General features: G+C 49.1%; 1 protein-coding gene across 7 annotated transcripts in view; it reads right to left on the bottom strand.

Annotated features, from left to right (window-relative positions):
- The window catches only part of LOC138570837 (serine/arginine repetitive matrix protein 2-like), a 638,877-nt gene that overhangs the window by 200,310 nt on the left and 416,311 nt on the right, over nucleotides 1-22,256 (bottom strand). For all 7 annotated transcript variants that reach the window (XR_011303882.1, XR_011303883.1, XM_069649149.1 and 4 more), the window contains exon 14: nucleotides 16,633-16,685. Coding sequence is in view for 5 of the 7 variants with exons in the window: in XM_069649149.1 (XP_069505250.1) it covers nucleotides 16,633-16,685 (53 nt within the window). In the remaining 2 variants the exon portion in view is untranslated. The remainder of the gene's footprint in view (nucleotides 1-16,632; nucleotides 16,686-22,256) is intronic.

Here is a 22,256-nt window from a genome sequence, read left to right as displayed (position 1 = left end):
CGGAAGCCGGTGATGTCTGTGGCCACCGTGATGGCATGGTCGGAAGCCACCTTGCCTTCTTGCAATATTTCAAGGGCTTCCGCCCTCTTGTCTGGGAGGAAGTCAAGGAGGGGGGCCATTTTAAACCACAGCTCCCTATTGTAGCGGGCCACGACAGCGAGAGCGTTGGCCGCCTTTATGGTCGTCGCCGCCAACGAGATGACCCAACTTCCCATGGTGTCCAGTTTCTTCCCCTCGTCGTCCGGCGGGGATGTGGAAGTCGATGCCGTTGCCCCAGCCGATATCTTCTTGGCCGCCGCAGAGACAGTCTGGGGGGTGGCTGTGCTCTGAGGTACATCGGTGCAGAGTCTGGAACCCAGTACTACTACTCGTACCGGTCCCTCTTCGCCGGGGCTGAGGATGGGTTCTTCAGGGGGGCCAGCTCCTCGTCTCAGATGTCGTCCAACTGCGGGACTGAGAGCACAGTCTTCCTCTTGGCCTCCCATCGTTGATAAAGGAATACCTCCTTCTGCTCTTCGGGGCATAGCTGAGAAAGCTGAGGCCCAAGTAATCATGGCGTGAAAGGAGGCAATTTCGTCGGGAGAAGCCGCCCAGGTTGGTGGCGAAGGGAGATCAGTTCCGTAGTCGCCGCCGTCGTCCGTCCCTGTCGTCTGTCTCGTCCCTCGGTGGAGGGGATGGAGGTGAAGGATGGAAGGGTGGGGGGGCGGATGAACCCGCTTCCGCTTGGAAGGAGGGCTCCCCGACAGTCCAGGCACCGCTGGGTCGTCCGCCGGAGGCAAATGCATCCGTGTCCTTATCGCTGTGCACAGTGTGTGCAAGGCTAATAAGAAGTTCTCCAACCTGTCCGTCGATGGTTGCGTCGGCAGCAGCGTAGTGTCCTCCGGTTCCTCGTCGATCTGCCGTTCCTCCTCGTCACCTCCGTCGCTCTCCACGTCCACCTCATTGGGATCCTTCCCGTAGGATCGGACCTCGTCAAACTTCGTCACAAACTGACTTGAGGCCCGAAAGCTCATCCTCGGAGGAGTAAATCGGAGCATGGTAGGACTATTGTGCCCCCCCCCCTTTCTTCTGGGTCAGGGGTTTCACAGGGGTCTTCTCGATGGTCTTCTCGATGGTTGTGAAAGACAATTCCCTCCGACTGGGCAGAGACGCTACCACTCCCTCAATCAAAGCCTTAGCCTGGTGAATCTGGGCCTTCGTGACCTTCGGCGCACCTGAAGCCTTCACTGTGGGGAGAGAGAGAGAGAGATGGGGGGGGAGGGGGCACCACCTCGCTCCCCTTTGGCTTTCTCTGTCGGAACCGGTCAGGCCTTTTCCAGAAGCTTACCCGGGTTGTCCGATTTCCTTTTCATCGAGCCGGAGCGTTGGTTCGTGGTTGACAGCATCAGTGATGCTGCGCCTGGCCTGGCAGCAGAGGAGCCCGTACCAACGGCGCTCCTGGTGTCCGTGGACTCGCGGTGTTTCGCCTTATGTTGGGCTCCCGTCGCCTTAGCGCCCTCAAAGGTCTTAGAAGACCGCTCGGATTTTCTCTTCGGAGAAGTACATTGCTGGGGCTCACCTGCCGCCGGGCTCTTCGACTCCAGCCAGTCAGCAAATCGCTTGTGACGGTCCTTCATAGTACGGGAAGACATGTCCTTGCAGAACGCACAGGCCTCCTCGACATGCGATTTATCTGCGTGCAGGCAGTAGAGGCACTGCGAGTGCCCATCCTCCTTGAAGACGTTCTGTAGTCCACATCCTGGGCAGATCCCAAACAGAGGCGTCAAGTCTCCCCTGTCTTCGGCCATGACCACGAGGGGTAGGCATCCAAGATCTTCTGGAATCCTCCAAAAATAATTGACGAAAATTCTCCCTTGAGGCATGTAGAGATTTCCGAAACGGGTCCCCGTTGATCGGAAGATGAAACGGTGGAGCTTGAGGCTCGATTTGACTGAAAAAATAAGAGTAAACTCTTTGGAAAAAATGCAATAAAAGCGCGAGAGCTAAGCACGAGGAATCCCAACACTTGAACGTACGGTAAAAATCTGAAGATGGCTGCCAGAGGAGGGGCTTAGGTAGAGGGCAGTATAACCCAGAGACCAGTGATTGGTTATTAGGAGAAAGAGTTCAGTGCGCTCCCAAGGGGACTGGCAGGGTGGGAACGCCCAAGGTGCCAAACACCATGTACACTTCAAAGGTATCTTCCACACAGGGGCCATTGTTCACATGGCATAGCCAGACGCAGTGTCTCCAGGCTCCCCTGAATCAGACCGCGCTAGAAACATGGTCACTCATTCGCATACACACCCGCTTTTCTAATTCTTTATAAAACCCTTGATATTTATCCTGAGAACAACTGTGAGCACTGCAAGTCAACTCTTGATCGTGCTATCTGTTCTCCTGCTACTAACTACACTGCTTGCTGAATCCAATTGTTTGTTAGTCAAGGTAAGGGCAGGTCACCTATTAACTTCACTATAATCATCTCTTTCTGATCTCAAAATGTCTATCTATTTCGAACAAATGTACCCAGTGGTGTAATGTTCATTCATCTCAATGACTTTACCATTGTCCACTCTTTAAAGTCTTCTGATCTCAACATATAGCAATTTTCATCAGTGTCAATTGTGACAGAATCGCATCTTTCTGGGACCATGTTCATAAGCTTGTTTCCTTTTGATGCATGAAAGTACATTCAACGGACTGGTAAGGCATTACGATTTGCGTTACATCAATCAATTTTGTATGAAAGTCATCCCAGCGTACATTCGACTACGCTACACAGGTTTTGCTTCTTTGACCAAAACAAACATTGCATAGAAAACTTATATAATTCCATCAATCTCATGCAGTCAGTAGAACTTTTTTTGTAATTATGTATTTTTTTTTTAGAGAGATCTTATAGATTTCTCAAGAAAGCCTGCTTGTACGGTTTTCGGTTGCCCTTCTAGGAGCCATCTCAAAAATAAGGGCTCAATTCTGCATACATTCCCGAGTGATATTCATTTAATAAGAGAATTGGTTCGACATTGTGGTTTTCCGGTGGACGAGCTTGCAAGTAGAGCCCATGCTGTCTTGGGAGACCCCAGGGCGAATCGATTCCGCATCTGCAGCCTGCACTTTACAGACGATATGTACGACCAATCAAAATACACAAAAAAGCATCGACTCAGAACGTCTCGTAAATTGCTTCCAAATGCAATTCCAACTCTATTCATGCACACGTGGCCTGAGGTGAATCCCGGATGATGAATTAGCTGTAGGTGGTGGGGTACTGAACAGGTAACTACAGGAACGGATTAGTGCTTTCGGTGTAAATGTGTCTAAAAGTTTGCATATTTACCAGATTGTATTACTTTTTAATTATACCACATTTTACTACACATGTCCATGGTTTAAGGAGCACCATAGAAATTATAAGTTACTCACCGTAGTGACTAACATACTCTTGGTCCATAGCCCCCTTTCCTCCATACTGTATGGGTGTCCCTTCCAAGGGACGGAAGACGGAACCTTTTTCACCAGAAAAAACCTCCTTCCCCTTTAAATTTAGAGGCGTGCCCTGACTCCGCTCTCCGGAGCCACACCTCAGTCCCCACTGAAGCGTCGACAATATATTTCACATCGTCTAATGACACCAGTATTATTAGGGGGGAGGTTGGAGGGACATATGGAGGAAAGGGGACTATGGACCAAGAGTACGTTAGTCACTACGGTGAGTAACTTATAATTATTCTTACGTCCCCTTTCCTCCATACTGTATGGGCGATTACAAATTAATGTAGCCCCAAGGTGGAGAGGAGACCCTTCTTAAGCAAATAGGTTCCCGAGTACCGCCTGTCCGAAAGCCGCATCAGATCTGGAGCCGGATTCCAAACAGTAATGCTTGCAGAAAGCCGAGGGAGAGGCCCATATGGCCGCCCTGCTTATGATTTGTCAAGGGACATGGCGCTGGAATGCGATGGCTGTTGCCTTGGCCCTGACCAAGTGGGCATGCATGTTGGCCGGAAGTGGCTTGTGCTGGCCCTCATACGCTTCTTTGATGGCAGAGACCATCCAGCGGGATATGGAAGCCTTAGAGGCCCGATAGCCTGGTCTTAAGCCTTCTAACATGACAAACAGGGAGTCTGATTTGCGGAAGCCGTTGGTCCTGTCCCAGTAGAATTTCAGGGCACGCCTGACATCCAGGCAGTGTAGCACTGAGCATCGTTCTTGGGATCAGGAAAACACGTAGGAAGGACTATTTCCTTGTTCAAGTGGAAAGTAGACGGAACTTTGGGTAGAAATGCCATGTGCGTATGCAAGACTGCCTTGTCCTTGTGAAAGGTAGTATATGGTTCCGAGGTGACCAACGCCTGGATTTCGCAGACTCTACGAGCTGAGGTGAGGCCGACTAGTAAAGCTGTCTTGATGTTGACTAGCCTGATGTCCACGGACGCCATTGGCTCGAATGGTTTGTGTGCCAGGGCTGCCAAGACTATGTTAAGGTCCCACACAGGGTGTGCCTGCCACCAAGTTCCTGCAAGTCCAATGGTTGCGAGATATGTGCAGCAGGTGTCCACCTGCACGCCTGAGTGGGCGAGGTGCGCCGAGAAGGAGAGCACACCGTCTAAGGTGCATGCCAGGGGGTATATTCCCTTGGAGTCGACCAGTGGCAGAATCTGGTCCATTTGCTCTTGTACTGTGCCTTGGTAGCCTTGTTCCTGGCACCCTATATAATCTCTAGATTGGCCTGTGAGAGGCTGAGGTGCCGAAGCGTTACCTGCTCAGGTACCATGCTGTGAGGGCTAATTTGCCTGGAGCGGGGTGGATGACCCTGCCCCCCCTGCTGAGCCAGGAGAGGTGCTGGGCCTGTCGGGAGGTGAATCGGGGGCACTTCCGAGAGACTAAGTAGCTCCAAATACCATGGCCTCGCCAGCCACCATGGAGCTATTGGAATGATGCAGTGTTGGCGGGACTTCTTGATCTTGCAAATTACCCTGTGAATCAGGAGGAGTGGACGGAAAGGCGTAGGCTTTCATGCCGGTCCACTGGAGGTGAAATGCAACTCCCAGAGAGCCGGGACCCTGACCTTGCCAAGATGCAAACTGAGTACACTTCTTGTAGGCGGTAGCAAAAAGATCCACCTGGGGGAGACCCCATCTGTCAAAGTTCTCCTGAATCACAAGGTCGTTTAGCTGCAACTAGTAATTGACCGCTCCCAGCCTGCTGAGCCTGTCCGCTTCCAGGTTGGCTTCCCTGGGGAGGTGGACTGTCGCGAGGTAAATGTTTTCCAGGGCATACTCCCATATGCTGACCGCCAGTCTGCCCAGAGGAGGGGATCTGGTGCCTCCCTGCTTGTTGACTTAATACATGCTGTTCGAGTTGTGCATCTGGATGAGGACAACCTTGCCCCCGAGAAGTGACAGGAAGGCTCTGAGCACCAGCCAGATGGCTTTCAGCTCTAGCCAGTTGATGTGGTATTTCTGCTCCTGCTGAGTCCAGGTGCCGTGGACCGAGAGTTTGTTCAGGGTGGCTCCCCAGCCCTCGAGCAAGGAATCTGTGGTAATGGTGGCCTGCGGAGTAGGCGGACGGAAGTGCTTGCCCATCTGCAGGTTGTAGTCTCTGGACCACCAATTTAGGTCCGGGTGGAGAGATGGAGGAACGTTGACCAGCTCGGCTTGAGAGTCCAGCTCCTGGTTCCATGAGGCCGCGAAGTGCAGTTGAATCCTCCTCATCCTTAGTCTTGTGTGCAGGACGGCCAATAGGACCGCTGCTATTAGACCCAGGAGATGTCGGTACCACCATGCAGAGGTCACTTCTCCGTTGAGTAAATGGGTGGTCGCCCTCTTGATCGCCGAGACCTCGTCTTCCGAAGGAAATTCCTTCTGGGAGCCAGTGTCCCAGATAAGGCCCAAAAAAGTCAGTCTGCGTGGGTTGCAGCGGAGACTTCTTGAGGTTCAGCGAAAAAGCCCAGATCGTGCAGAGTGTTCATAAGGGCATGGGAAGAGTGGTGAACCGCTTCCGGAGAAGTAGCCCTGACGAGCCAGTCGTCGAGGTACGGGTAAATGTGGAGGCCACGCACGCTGAAGAGGGCCGCCACTGCATTCATGAGGCTGGTGAAGACCCTGGGGGCAGAGTTGAGGCCGAACGGAAGGAAGGATCTTGTACTGAAAATGTTAGACCATGATCCTGAACTGGAGGAAGGAATGATGGGGCTGCCAAATCGGGACGTGTAGGTACACATCCTTCAGATCTAGGGAGCACATCCAGTCTCCCTTGTCCAATGTCTCCGCTATAAAAGCTGGCGTAACCATCTTGAATTTTTGCAGGGGTAAGGAGAGGTTGAGGGTTGAAAGGTCCAGCACAACTCTCAGACCCGCCAGGTTCTTCTTCTGAATGGCGAAAATTCTGGAGTAAAGGCCAAAGCCTCGTTGGGAGGCTGGGTCTTCTTCCACTGCCTGGCTCTCTATGAGCGACCAGATCTCCCCCAAAAGAGTTGTTGTCCCCCAACCTGTGGGAGTGGAGGGGAGGAGGGAGGAGAGGCTGGGATAGGGAGCCGTAATCCGTGGATACTACGGTAAGGATCATGGGTCCACGAAATTCTGGCGCCAGAAATGCGCATGGAGAGCAAGCCTGCCCCCCACTGGAGACATGCGGACCCGAAGGGGCGTGTCATGCCTTCTTTCCCTCTGAGGCTGTCACAGAGGAGTGGGACTGGAAAAAGCTGTTACTCTCCCCCTCTACCCCCCGTTTAGTTGCTTACGCCGGTTCTGAGACGGCGAGCGGTCCGGCTGCCTGGGTCTATGTTCCTGGAAGCCCCGGAACCCTCCGTACGTACGACCCCTCTCGGAGCGTTGCTGAGATTGGGTGTACGATTTGGGCATGGTCTTTGTAAGGATGGATAAAGTCTTGGCCGTTTGTGAGATACTGTCCTTTTTGTCCAGCTCTTCATCCGCGGAGGAGTGGAACAGGTCCCCCCCTGGAAAGGTAGATCTAGAATGCGATCCTGGACGTCCGGGTTGAACTTCGTTGCCCAGAGCCAGGCTGTCCTTCTCATGTCCTTGGCAATGCAGATGGCACGGCCAGAGTGTGTCAATATGGGCCATTGTGGATTCCATGAGATCATGCGCCACCAGCTTAGCCTCTACTAGCTCGCCTTAAAGCGTGATTGGCTTTGGGCGGGGAGTTCCAGAGGAGAGTCTGCAATTTCCCGCCATAATCTTTGGTTGGCAGCAGCCAGCATGGCATCTGCATTGGCCTGACGAAGTTGCAAGGAGGCGTTGGAATAGAGTTTCTTGCTGTACGCCTCCAAGATCTTCTCCTCCTTGCCTAGCAGCGCAACAGGAGGCAGCTGAGGACGACTGAGGCTTGGAATACAGTGATGCCGCAGCGATCACCGAAGAGTGCGGCTGAGGATGGGCCAAGAGCAAGAGTGTATTCCCCTTCATCTGCCTGTACTTGGCGTCCTGGCGTCTATTGACTGGCTGGGCCGAGTGGGGTTTGAGCCAGCCCTTCTTGGCCAGGGAGACTACATCGGTTTGCAGTGGAATCCCCGTTTTGGCAGAGGGGCGTTGCGGGAGGACTTCAGCCAGGACCCCCTCTGCCAGCTGCTCGACCTCTGGCTGCGGCAGGCCCAGATATTCTGCCAGCCCAGCAAGACGTTCGTGGAAGGCCCTGGCTGAGGATGGCTCGTCAGGAGCCTCTTCCTAATCCGTATCCTGTGGTTCTAGGGGATCCTGTGGAGGAGGAGTAGCTGGCGCTGGAGGCTGGGACCACAGCCAGAGGCTGAGGAAGCGGCAGAGGCTGGTACGGAGCTGCCTGGGGATCCAGGGGAGGTGGCTGCGCCGGGGCGTCAGCGGAGGCATCTGTGGTGCTACTAGCATTGTGTTACGCTCACCTGGTCTCTGTTGGGGCACGGTTGGAGCGCTCTCTCGACCTGGCTCCCCTGTATCGGCTATCTTCCCCAGCTGCTGCGGTGTATGCTTTTCTGGATGCTGGTATTGCCCCTGGGAGAAGATGAGAGGCAATGAGAATGGTGTGGGCGTGTTGCGAATTCCCTCGACCCTTTTATGCCAAAATGTAGTGCGCAAGCGTTTTCCCATGCAAGCTCACCTGTTTTGTAATGCTAAGCTCTCCGTCCTGCATCCTTCAGCAGGGGCACGTAAGTTCGGCAGAATCTTGTGCAGTTCCCTTGGGGACCACTGCAAGAAGATTAAGACTACAGGATTAAGCAGTAAACCCAATTGGTAGCAGTCTGTACCACCCAGATTTACCTGGTAGTTGTGGCTGAGCAGTCAAGACTTCTCTCGAGAAGAGTTAGGCAGTATACAGAGGATACACAATAGGGCTAAAAAACACAGAAGAACAAGCAAACACTGACCAGAGCTTTGTATCAAAAGTATATAATTATTTAACACACTTTAGGAAATACACTAGCACTATAAATCAATGCAAGTTCAAAACACAATCAGAAAAGTATTCACACCTCCCTTAGCAATTACTAGACAAGTCTAAGTCAGAACACCACTTTTTGTCAAAACAGAGGTGAGCGCATAACTTAGATGGCACTCCAATAATTAGGTTAAAGGGAGAGAAAAAGGCAGGCCATACAAATAAAACAGTTCCCAAGACTTTTTAAAGACCAAAACAAGTTAGTGAAGGCAGAGTCTACTGTAGAGCCAAAGTTCATAGGCCAGGCCCACTTCATATGGGGCAAGGTGAAATGTGCCCAAGATCACACAGTTGCGAAATGCATTCAAGTCTTTGTAGAAATGTTCAAAAGAGGTTGGGGTGGTTCAAAAGATAAAGTTAGAAGGTCTGAGGGCCAACCCAGTTGGAAAGCCAAGGATTTAAGGGTCACCTTGGGCAAACCGAAGGTGGAACACAGTACCTTTAAAGTTGAGGAAGCTCCAGCGGTGGCAGTTGTTCCTGGCAGCGGGTGCAGTTCGTGGTTTCAACCAGGGGAAGAGAGGATCTCGTCGAGGAGGAAACTTGGAGTCGTTGCATTGACCAGGGAAGAAACCAGCCACGGAGTTTGTCGGTGAAAAGGTGCATTCCTGTTATTCGCGGTCACAGTGGTGCAGCTTGGCTATCCGGCCATCGGGGTGCTTGGCACGGGCGATTCGACCAAGAGACGTCCTGGAAGGCGAAATGGCAAACTGGTTGATCCCACCAGCTCAGAGGAAGAAGACCCTTTCAGCAGAAGATCTTCGCTTGTCGTCGGGAAAGTGGTGAGGTTGTTGCAGCAGGGCTCCACCGGTGGTGTCATCGTTGCAGATGGCTCAGCTTCTCCCCTCTTCGGATTTCCTAGGTCCTGTGGTGACGTCTGAAGTTCCAGTCCCAAAAGCCCTGCTTTTATGCAGAAAACCCCCAATTCAACAGCCTAGCTGTCACTCAAACATGCTAAGTGGTGAGCCGGGCGGCTCACCACTGGCCCAATCAGAACAGAGTGCGACTTGGGTTGCTAAGGCAATGCATTCCAGGGTGCCAATTCCCCCACCCACACATCCTGTGAACCCAGACAGAGTGGCACCAGTTGGAGGGCTTCTGTGGAGAAGCACGCCAAAAAGTGGAACAAAGGGCCCGACCTTGGTTGGAGTTACAGAGACGGACACGAACGCCATTTTAGAAAAGAGTTCTGGTAAAAGACCCAACCGTTGATTTAATATTAAATAAATAAACCGGCGGTATCTTTAACATTGCACCAAAAAGTGGTGCGTTTAAAATCAATGGGAAAATGCCATTGAAAATATTCTGGTGGAATATTTTGCGTGGTAACCACTGCCACCAGCCAGAAACTCGACAAGGGGGGACTGGACAGTGCCTGCTTGGAAACAGACCCAGGGGCAATCGAATTAACCCCTTCCAGTACTTCCACAATATGATGGTTTGTACTGGTTCTGTTCACAATTTTCGACTAGTAAAGTCAATGGTGACTTTACATGCCCTGGCCAGTCCCAGGGTATGCAGTCTATGTTTGGGGGTCACTATGACATCCCTGTGTTACTGCACTGAGGGTGCTGTGTAACACACACGACAACAGATGATACCCTATGGAGTAAAAGACCCCATAGCCCATAAGCACTCAAAAAGTCAAAGACATACCTCAAATCATGCCCAAGAGTGGGAGGAAAAGAGTCTCACTCTTAGCAGGAGAAAGAAAAAAAAAAAAGAAATCCAGCAAACCTGCTGGGGGACTCACTAGGTTTGGGAAATTAGCCTTATAAGAGAATTCTCCCTAACGGCGTAGAGTGGACCTAGTTGCTTCACTGGCCCGAGGAAGTGGCGATCCAGACTGGCTGTGACCAATCCACTTGGAAGTTAAGTCTTTTGTTATGATTATTATAATGTCTTTGGCAGGGAGTCTTTTGCCTTGATTGTAAAATAATTCTTGCAATGTCTCTTCTCTTCCCAATAGGTGTGAAGATGACAGATCGGAATCGTGAAGTGATTCTGGGGATTCCCTCGAGGATGATGGAGCTCTGAAATCAGCAGGTAAGTTGGCCGTTATAATGGGGTTCTAAACTCAGGTATGGAGCGGCCAAGTGTTTGTTATTTATAAGATTTCTAACCTGTTGTGTTCTTTTTCCCTTGCAGGAGCGGTCTGGCGGCATGGAGCAGAGTCTGGATGCTCGAAGGCCGTTCTGCGGCCCTGGATGAAGATACCACGAAGATAAAGAAAAGGAGCTCCCGCGTCGCTGGACCTCCGGATCGGGTAAGGAAAGGCTCCGATTCCGATGTCGACGGAAAGCCGATAGGGTGCGCATACATTGATGGAGCGGCTGGAATCAGGTAAGGTGCGCCTTCAGCAATGGAGCGGCTGAAAACTGGTAAATTGCGCCTTCCGCGATGGAGTGGCAGGCTTCAGGTAAGATGGTCTTCAGAGGTGGAGTAACAGGAACTGAGCTGAGGAACAGCAGTAAGCGTCACGCTGCAAAGCAGAATAATTCGAAGCAGGGGCATGTGGTTGGGCTGGCCTTAAATAGGCTGGCTCTGGCCCCTGCTTTTGGCCTCGCCTTGTGGCTCCACCTTACCCCTCCAAGGGATTCTTGCACGTGCCTCCCAATGATGTTCTATGGCCACGCCCGGCCCTGATACACGTGCCTTAGGCACAGTGTGCAAAGCACACTATTCTTTAAACCTTGCGCCAGGACTAGGTCCATTTGGACCCTGGGGGTGAGGAAGGCCTGGGCCCTTGCCCAATGGCCATGACACATTGCGGGAAGGACTTCATTTGAACTTCGGGTGATCGATCCACATATAAGATTAGCACACGATTGCAGGCCCCGCTCGTTGATTTTGCATGTGTAAAAGTGAGGAAAACTATGGTGCAGTGCATTGGAATTGTTTTTTCACGATCAATCACAGTTTGCTTAAAACCACATGCCCGAATGCTCGGGACAATAATATTTGAGCGCACTATTCCTTTAAACATTTGGAAAATCTGAAAGACTTCCCTGTGTCACTGCACTGAAGGTGCTGTGTGTCACAATGTAAAAAGATGATGCCTATGGAGTTCAAGGTCTCTCACTCTACAGGATCAAAATTAAAACTCCTAAGAGCCGGGGGTCTCTAAGGTAGAAGGGAATTAGCATATGTCTGAGAATTATCCACAACATTCACAGTGGCTGCAGGAGTCCTCTGCATATCCAAAATTCGAGCTGGCAAAACGTCCAAGCCAACCAATGGTAAGGATCTGCCGCATTCAAACAGTCAGTAGTTGTCCAATCAGGCACAACTACTGGTTTCACATCTGCCCCATTCACCCGTGAGACCCCCCCCCCCCCCAGAACTTTTTGCTGCACTTGTGGGTTTTTTGTCTATGTTCCTGGGTGAGTGTGAACTTTTCCCCCACTCGCCCCTTCTTTTAGTCTGGCTATTTGTATATCATTTTTGTATATCTGCATACCTTATTTTTGGAGTCATACTTTCCTCCAACTTTATAGGCATCTGTAATTTACTTTTGCAGCACAGAGCACTCTCTGTGCAGTGTTGCTGGGGCGTCCCTTGGGCTTCCCTTTTCATTTTATTTTCCTTGTGTGAACACATGTTCCCAAGGGTAGAGGGATACATTTTATCCTTTCCACATTTTATATTGTGAGATCAGCAGACCACCTTATGTGGAGTGCTGAGGGGTTACACTGTATCCCCTTTCACAGGCTCCTGTAACATTTATTTTACAGTGACACGCGTACCTGAATGGCTGGTAGCAGTGGACGTGTTGTACAGAGTTGTGTGTAATTTTTGTCTGCAGGCTGTACTCCCAGAAGCGTCACTGTTGACCCAAAATGGTTACGGTTTCTATTTTTGCCATTTCTTGTGTGCTTGTCCTTTTTTGGTCCTTCTGCCCTGCTGGGTGGGGGAAGGTCCTGGTTTGACTTTCGTCTTCGGAGGGAATCCTTTGGGAATCTCGCTGGGACGATGTTATGCAGAGTTTGTATGCAGTACCCTCTGGGAACACTACAAACAACTGACTACAGGTATAGGAAACCCAACCTTTGGTATAAGCTTGTACTACACAGTTTTAGTAGCGTGTTGAGCAGCCAGGCTTATCTCAAGAGGGTTCAATGTGAGCTGTAGTGGAGTTACACAGAGATTTACAGTTACAATTATTCAAATAAACTCTTACACTCAAGGTTTCTTGAATAAACAATTTATCAGTCAGAATAAGCCTTCTTCAGAAGGGAACAATGTAACAGTAACCATCAAATACACTTCATGAAATGCACACTCTCAATCACTAAATCAGTAGATACCCTTTTGGGATGGCCCACGGACACTACCTACACCCTCAAGTGACTTCAATGATCAATGTTGCATTTAGAATCATATAGTAATAAGTCCAAGGAAAAGGTTATTTAGAACATACAAGAGATCACACATATTCTTAAGCAGGCAAATACTTTCAGATCCCCCAATAAGTGTCATTCAGAGAAAGAGGCTAAGCCAAAGTCAAGAGGCAAAAGTCTGAGCTGAAGCACTTCTTTGTAGGTAGGTAGAAAGTCTTTGCACAGTGTTTTAGAAGTCTTTGAAAAAAAGAAGAATCAAATGTAGGGCCACAAGCTGATTAGACTTGTGAGTAGTAGAAGAGGCAAGCAACTCTACAGTAAGAGGTAAGTTCTCTCAGACTTACAGTAGCTTTAAAATGAAGAAAAGGGCAGCAGATTACTTCTGTTCCTGGGCAGCTCTGCAGATCTCACTGTTCCTGGGCCTCAGTCGTGGGGACAAGAGGGAGGACTTCTGGGGACTCCTGCACTGCAAAGGGACGGTCATTGCGCGCAACCGGCAATCTTCAATTCAGTGGCTATTCAGTCTTTCAGCTTCGAGTCCACTGCAAATAGCAACACTGCAGTTCCTGGCTGTCAAGATGGACTTTCCTTTCTTCTGGGTTCAGGCACTCTGTTGAGGGGGCTCCGGCTCGGTTTGTCCTGCTACCTCGGAGTCTGGAGTATCTTCCTGGAGCTCTAGGCCAGCTTAAAAGCAACGCACACAATCTGGTGTTCCTCTCCCTGGCTATAAGGTTTCCAGCAGCATCTCTGGAAATTCAACCAGCTCCGAGATGGATGTCCAGGTGGCTTACTTTGGAGTTGATTGGTCCCACCAACTCAAAGGGGGAGAAGTCGTCCTTGCAGGGGCTTCTCTGTCGATACGGATTTGGAGTTTCAGCACTGCAGCAGGGCTTCACCTGGCAAACCAACAGTGCAGGAGTTGCAGCAGGCGTTCTCTTCAAGTTCTTTTTTTCGGTTGCTTCGTCCAATGGTCGACTGCCTACCAAGCCAAAAGCCTTGCCTTTTATTCAGTTCTCTCCCATTCGTTCCAGCCTAGCTGTCAGTCACCCAGCAGTCCTTGGCAGACAGTCAGCCGGCCAATCACCACAGAGTGCATTTGGGTCTCCTAGGAGACTAAGCACGGAGTTTCGGGCACCTCGGGCATCCTACTGGATCTCTAGAGACAGGATTCAACTCGGTGAAGTCTCCTCACCTGGGTGCTGGACCGAGAAAGCAAGGCATATCGATCAGACTCCGTTCTTGATTTGGTATACTGAAAAGGGTGCCAAAATCATAAAGCTGCGAGAAGCAACAAAGAATCGTTTACTGGGAGCCCTTCCACTCGACTACTGCTGCAAAATCCCTTTGTGTCCTTCCTCTTGTATGAACACAGAGAATTATGTGACCGGGTCCTGTAGCTGCTGCATCATGAGGGCGTCCGTCTGCATCATCTTCACTGCTAAAGTACTGTGAGACTCGAGGTAATACTTACCCAGTGTCATTCTGCTATTCATGTGTGGCTAGGGTGGCGATACGTACGTTTGGGGGTTCGCTCCTACATGTTCGCCCAGGCTCAATGTTGGTATGCATTCAAGGAGCCTTCTCTGAAGTTCCTGAACCCTGTGACCTACAAAAAGTTACTTATCTGCTACAAAAGATTTCCACAGGAGCTCTCGACTTTGCTACAGCTTGTGCCTGCCTTTTTACCTCCAATTTGACCCTGGAAGAACTAGATAGGGAAGGACTCCTAAAGCCTAGGCTCTGAAAAGATTGCTAAGTAACTTACCTGGTATTGGTGCTCTGTCATAATGATCTGAAACAACTTATTAAAGTTATTACTCACCTTTGAATTGCCTGGCTGTTCTGCCATGGCTGTTCTGCCATGGCTACCCTTACCATGAGTGATACAGGCCTTTACTAAGATTTGGAGTTCTGCATTGCCCAGGGAATAGCAGTGTTCAATACCCATATGTGGTAAACACAAATGCATGCACCAAAAATAATGCAAAAAGGGGAAAAATGTAACCGCTAGAATGAAGATGGGTGGGCACCACCTCTCGGTTAAACAAATAATAAACTTTTAAAAAAAATACAGGCGAACTACGGTGGAAAACCCTAGGCACTAGGGTAAAAAGTACACCAGTGTAAATCCTAGGACAGTCGTTCCAGGACACCACATGCTCACCCAACACTGCTCAAAGAGCTAGTAAACCATGTCAGCACTGTACATTGTCAATTACAGATAAGTATATTTAATAGTACATATAAATGATAATACAACTCAAATAAGTGGACAGAATATTTAATCGTGGTCAACTATGGCAGAAATTAAACAGACCCGGCAGGTCTCTTGAAAATGTCTGTTGCACTTTACCAACACAACTGTGATGGGTTAATTAGACATGACTGTAGACTAAAAACATATTGGACTTAATCAGGGATGCATACTAGCTCCCTTAAAGTTTAATCTGTACCTGGCTGATTTAACTGAAGCACTGAGCAGCCAGTGTTCTTACCGGCCCAAATTGGTATTACAAAAACTCCAAAGGTTAGGATACACAGAAAATTTAGTGCTTTTGAACTTGGCAACCTCTGGATGCCATGCAGCTTTACAGCACATTCATTTGCTCAAAAGAAAAAGGTTTACTCAATCAAAATAAAAGATCATGGTCTGGTAATAATTAAAAGTCTAAGGCTACCCAAGGCAACTGAGCTGGAATACACATTAATAATCCAACTATTAAATGTCCGTATCTTACCTCTGCATGAAACCGTTACTTCCAGCAATACAGAGGATAATGCTTATTACCAATTATCAACATACATAAGGTCAAATTATCTGCAATCATTTTATAAGGTAGCACAAACTGGGCCTCTAGACATTTGAATACGATTACCAAGCTTGAAAGTGATGCTTAAAACAATATTTCAAGCTTCCCAAATGCACATCAGTACGGAGCTTAGCCTAACTTCAATGCGCACAAGGGTGAAGCAGAGATTAACTCCTTACTCTGACATGCTACAGGCAACCCATCGGTACACTATTATAAAGTAGTAATAATCAGCCAAGCACCCTTGACCGATAATACCACTGTGGTAAAACCCAGGAAAATGTTTATTGATATGGGTACATTATTTAAAATTAACCCTAATGAATGGTTCTAAGAACTATATAAATCCAATATTCGCCACAGGCTTTGAGCACTGAACTATGAGCATAACATCACAGACTTATGAACGAAAGCACACACAGGACACTACACATTAAAACTTTGACATTGAATGTGTTAGCCAACTACATCACTACATTTCCTAGCCCATTTGTGAGACGTGAGAATTTACATCTTAAATCTAACTTGCTACCTACACTGGACGTGTTCGGAGCGAAGGTTTGGCATACCTAGAAAGAATAGGTTGTGCACAACTGGGTGTCTGGTTGAGACCATGAAGCATTCACTGTTAGAATGCCCAGGCCTAGATGACAGAGTGCAATATTTGGGCTTGATTCAATATCAAGCCATTCACATGATTGACCAAAACTGGTGTCAAATCTTATTGTCTGTAATTATGGTAGCTGTTATAATGTGGCTTGTGATGTCCAGAATGCTCCTGGATATGTGAACGTGGACTGTCATTTTATTGACTTCCTTTTTTATTGATTCCCTAGGTTCGTTGTTATTCTATAGTGCAATTTATAATTTCTAAAAATCAGAGATTGCTGTACATATATAATAGAAAATAAGCATAAAGTACCAAAGAAAATAAACATTAATTCAAACATTTCCACCATTTTGTGGGCTAAATTACAATGGCTGCATCAGTCAGTTTTAACTGCACAACCGCTGAATTAAGGTAAGTCAGGCTAATAACCTTATATTAACAGCATAACATGTGTTTCCCTCACCTTTCTTAGAGGTTGTTCTCCACTTAGCTTCCCACTCTCGGTTTTGACAGGGACTGTGGATTAAATTCAAATCAATGTTATAATCGCAAAGGAGAACGTCGGAGAACAACATTTCACAACAATCACTGACCTGTCAAACATCTATCCCACCTCAAGACGAGTTGTGGGAAAAACTTGGAAGGAACATCAGAGAAAGTACAAAGCTTGGATTTCTTAAGAATGCATCATTTTAGAATAAGCAAGAGTTTCAAACAAATGATAGGAGTCACCCTGCTTTGAAATCTGCTACATGTGGCCAAGCTAAGATCCAAGGGAACAAGATACAGCACACCTCAATGCCCAGATCTCCTTCGCTCATTCTGGTCCATGCTATCTTGAGTAAGTCCCTATAGTCAATCAGTACCTAGAAACAATAGCACATCATTAATCTTGTTTCCTCTCCATGAAGGCATAGAACCCTCTTTTTCAACCCAAGTCTTTATTTAGCACTGGCCCAACGTAATGCAGCATGGGAAATGTCAGCATTTTCCTAAAGACATTTTCTCGCGAAGAACCTCGTTAGTCCTATGGTCAAGTATAGGACTTGAAACTGGCTGCTACTCGGAGGCTGAAAACTGTGTACACAAAAAGTGCTTGTTGGGCATATTTTAGTGCTTATTCATAGGGCTCAGATATAGCAGCCTACTTGGTATATAGGGTTTTTCCTTTAAGTTCTGTTAGGACAGATTTCTCTTTACAGCACACAGCACCAAGGTACAAACAGAAGAGACAGCTATCCCCGTTTGTCACTACACTATGCCACCACTCGCACCCGTCTACAACCTTGAATTATGACTACAGGAACACATTTCCACTACACATAGCACACGTCCTAGTCCACCCCTTGTTGCAAGCTAGACATCCATCAGAAAGGCAAATCCTGGTGTGTTTTCTGTTATTGACTATTATATTTTGAAACCTAGGCCTTCTTTCCACTATCCAGGATATTCAAACCTAGGTGTGCTTCATTGACTGATATATTTTGAAAACTAGGCCTTTTTTCCCCCCACTATCCAGGATATTCAAATCAAAGTGTGTTCTGATTGACCACTATAGTTGGAAGCGTAAGCCTATGAGTATAGGGGAAAATCATAGTTCGGTGCGTCTCCACAACTGATATACCCTGACTTCAGCACACTAGCAACTAACCGCAGAAGATAATTGACGATAGGTAGATCCCAATCTCAAACTAATTTGAAGCTCAGCTCCCCCCTCATGCCCTCCCTTCCAAACCAAACAACCACTAAGTGAGTTTCTCTCACTGCACCCCTAGAAACTCAAACTACTGTTAACTCTGGGTCCACCTTACCCAGGAAAGTGGCACACTAGAACTCTATCTCACAACATGGGTAACCCCTCTAAAAACCCCAACGAGATAGCCAGACGCCACAACAACCCCATCGCATTCAACCCTGTGCCTCCTTTAACCCAACCTCAAGACAAACTAATCTGTAGGGTAATGACGCCCCCGTCAATACCTCTGCCGGGAGACCCCACCCCTACATGATTACCACCCCACATATCAAGCAACAAGACCGTCCAGACTACACAGTTACACCAATGCCTCCAGATAAGGTTCGTACCAGGCCTTTTTACGCATGACAATCTTCTAACTACGACAGCTTTATTATTTTCTTGTGCACATTTACACACCAGTTTAGAGCAGAGGGCAGTGCAAAGGTCAGGTTACTTGACAGAAACCACAACGCATTTTTTGATTTTTAGCTACATGGATGTATTTGCAAGCCATGGAGTAAAGCCTCTGAAACAGAATGCATTTCTCTGAAGCCTTAAAGAAAAAAAGAAAAAAACTGCACATATGATAAAAGGTTTATTTCCATTTAGCTTCTGCTCTGTTGGGTGTAGATGCTCATCGAGCAAACAGATGCACTGTGCACATTTTCCTAGCATTTTAGGATTGTATAACTAAGATGGAAAACTAAGTTGCAACTGAGAATTCACCTTTTGTAACACAGTATGACTTTTTCCAGTGAAAGCAAACCAGTATTGCACAATTATATTTTTTCAAGTGCCGTGTGCATAATCATGCAGAGGCAACCATTTTTACACTTATAATTTAATTTACACTCCAAGTATAAAAACAGTGTAAAATGATGAATATGCAGAGTTTGGTTTACATCCATTCAATCATGCAGTCAATGGGGTACATTACTATAACGGGCAGTGACAGCAGAGTTTTGCTCAAGGGTGAGTGATTGTCATTACACCAATCACAGGTGTTATAGACTCAAATCTTCAAGACTAATTAAAACATCCAAAACCTGACTCTCCAGAAAGTGCAAGCACTGTTCAAAAACAAATAAATTCAAGTTACATTTGTAATTGAAATAGAAACTCAGCAAAACTTTTCCCTGTTATAATCCAGATAGGCATTTAACTGTATGAAGCGCTTCATACATGGTTTGTTCAACATCTAGGCACTGTGATCATTATACCTCAGTCGATACTCAGTTTACCGACCTCTGAAAGATGTTCACCAATAAGAGAGCTCAGCTGGTTGAGTGCTCATTGCAGCGATCTGTGCGTGCTCTGTAGGCTACAGGTTCGAATCCCGGCTTGGCCAACATCCTTTCGAGGTCGATAAAGGAGTACAGACTTCGGTTTGGTGATAACTGTGATAAGGAACAAGTTACTTACCTGTAACTGTTGTTCTCCAGCATGGGTCTAGCATGGATTCACATGCTCATGAATATTCCATGTCGTCAGGCTGGGAATCCTCGGTAAAGAAAAAAATAAATCAGTTTCATTTCTGAACTTACTACTAGTAACCCATCACTGGTCTCTGGGTCATACTGCCCCTAGCCAATGACTGCCCTCTACCTAAGCCCCTCCTTTGGCAGCCATCTTCAGATTTGGTAGCATGTAAAGTGGCAGCAGGACGGAGGGTTTGCATGTGAATCCATGCCAGACCCAGGCTGGAGAACAGTTACAGGTAAGTAACTTGTTCCTTCTCCAGCAAGGGGTCTGGCATGGATTCACATGCTCATAAATACAAGAATACATAGCAGTACACACATGCACAACCACAGGAGGTGGCAGGGCTCAACATTAAGCATCTCTTACCTCCCAACCAGGCCCACCTTCAAGCGAACAGGTTGCGCAGCACTGCCTGGCCGACTCTGGACTCCTCCCTGGAATCACGGTCGACGCAGTAGAATCTAGTGAAGGTGTGCGTCGACCTCCACGAAGCAGCCCTGCAGATGTTCAGCAGGGGCACGCCAGACAAGAACGGTGTCGTAGCAGCAATCGCTCTGGTCGAATGGGCTCTCGGACAGCCGGGCAAGGGTCGGTTTGCCAACCGGTGACAGTGCATAATGCAGCCGGAGAGCCATCTGGAAATGGAAGCCTTCGAGAGGGCCTTCCATTGGTTCACAGGTCCAAAGTCCACAAATATCTGTGATGTCTTCCGAAGTCTCTTCGTGCGGGCCACATAGAACTTCAGCGCTCTAGCCATATCTGAGTGCAAAGTCTTCCCAGCCAGCGACGAAGGCGATGGAAGAAAACAGGTAACACCAAGGGCTCGTTGAGGTGGAAATCCGACGGCACCTTGGGCATGAAGGAGGGGTGCGTCCTCAGCACCACCCTCGTCTCGTGGAATGTGAGGTATGGAGGTTTACAGGAGAGGGCCTGGATCTCTCCCACTCGAACGTACGGAGGTGATATCCACAAGAAACGCTGTCTTGCATGACAGGAACTTCAACGGTGCCGAATGCAGAGGATCGAATGGTGGCCCCATGAGCCTGGTCAGCACCACGTTGAGCTCCCACGCCGGGACCGGAGCCTTCATCCGGCGGGAACGATCGGAACAGTCCTTTCATGAACTCCTTCACCAGGCGATGAGCCCATAGGGATGACCGCCCCGGAGTTCTGGTGTAGCGGGAGATAGCCCCCAGATGTTTCCTGATGTGACGGGGTCTGGTAGTCCATGCCCGCCGCCAGATGCGCGCAGGTGCCCCACCACCAAATCGCTTGACGGAAAGTCTTGTTGAGTGAGATCCTGTCTTTGAAGCTGCCCGCCGCTTGCATCCAATGGGCGTCAAGGAACTCCTGCAATGGTTGCATTAGCAGTCTGCATAGGCGCACGAGGTAGATGCACAAGGACATCATGCCGAGTAGGGCCTTGATGGACCTCACCATGGCCACGTCCATGGTCAACAGCCGTTGTACCTTGCCCAGGGTGGCTTTCGTCCTTTCCTCCGGCGGCGAAGCCAATCGCGCCACTGTGTCGAGCCTAGCTCCCAGGAACAGGGCGACTTGCGACGGTACCAAGTGGGATTTCGCAAAGTTGATCGAGAATCCCAGATCCTTGAGCAGATGGTCTTCGCTGTGTGATCGACGGCAAGTTCTCTTGACTTTGCTCAGATGAGCCAATCGTCCAGGTATGGGTAGATGTGGATTCCCCTGCAGGCGCAGCTGCGCTGCCACGGGTGCTAGGCACTTGGTGAACACCCTTGGCGCCGAGTTCAATCCTAAGGGAAGGGCCTTGAACTGATCGTGTTGCCCTTGGACCACAAATCGCAGGAATTTGAGGTCCTTTTAGAATCGGGATGTGAAAGTAGGCATCCTCCAAGTCCAGTGACGATAGGAAGTCGCCCTCCTCCAGCTGTCTCAGCACATGCTGGAGGGTGACCATCCGGGACTTCTGGGACTTGATAAACTTGTTTAGACGACGAAGGTCCAGGATGGGTCGCCAACCGCTGGTCTACTTCCGGATGAGGAAGTATCGCAAGTACACTCCGGAGCCTCTTTGGGACTAGCTCGATGGCTCCCTTTCTCAGCATCGCCCGTACCTCCAGCAGCAGTTGAGGGACATGGCTTTCTTTCCTGGCCATGGGTGGAATACGGGGACACTTCTTTAGAAATTCCAGAGTGTGCCCGCGGGCCAGGGCATCCAGCACCCAACTGTCGGTGGAGATTGACTCCCACACGCTGATGAATTTCGCCAGCCATCCTCCCACCGGGATGCTCAGGTGGGGGCCCGACGCTACGGCCAGTTCAATCCTGCTTCATCGGGGCGTTGCCGCCTTGGCGGCGGCGACGGGATCCTCCTGCCTTGCCGCGTCCTCTGTAGGCCTCCTGCGACGAGGAGCGGGCCGCTTGGCGGTACGAGGAACTGCCGCCGAATCCTTTGGAGGCACCTTGCTTGCCTCCCAAGTTCCGAAAGGACTGCCGTCATTGAACACCCAAGGCCCGAGCCGTCAGTGTCCGCCTTGATGGCCTGCAGTGACTCGTCCACTGTCTTGCCGAACAGGTTGTTCCCGTCTAAGGGCATGTCCAGAACCTTGGTCTGCATGTCCTGGCAGAAGTCTGGGGCCTTGAGCCAACCGCGCCGGCGAAGGCAAACACTGTTGCCCATCTGACGAAAGCCGGTGTCAGCGATGTCCGTGGCCACCGTAATGGCGTGTTCCAACGCCACTCATCCTTCCTGTAGGATTTCCAGGACCTCAGCCGTCTCGTCGTCCGGGAGGAAGTCCAGCAAGGGAGCGATCTTGAACCACAGCTCCCTGTCGTAGCGTGCCACGATAGCGAGGGCGTTGGCCGCTTTAATCGTTGTCGCCGCCGAC

The sequence above is a fragment of the Ambystoma mexicanum genome, chromosome 1p, assembly GCF_040938575.1.
Source record: "Ambystoma mexicanum isolate Mex_15411 chromosome 1p, UKY_AmexF1_1, whole genome shotgun sequence".
Taxonomy (NCBI): domain Eukaryota; kingdom Metazoa; phylum Chordata; class Amphibia; order Caudata; family Ambystomatidae; genus Ambystoma; species Ambystoma mexicanum.
Note: the sequence above shows the minus strand (reverse complement) of the source record. Positions and strands in the feature narration are given on the sequence as shown.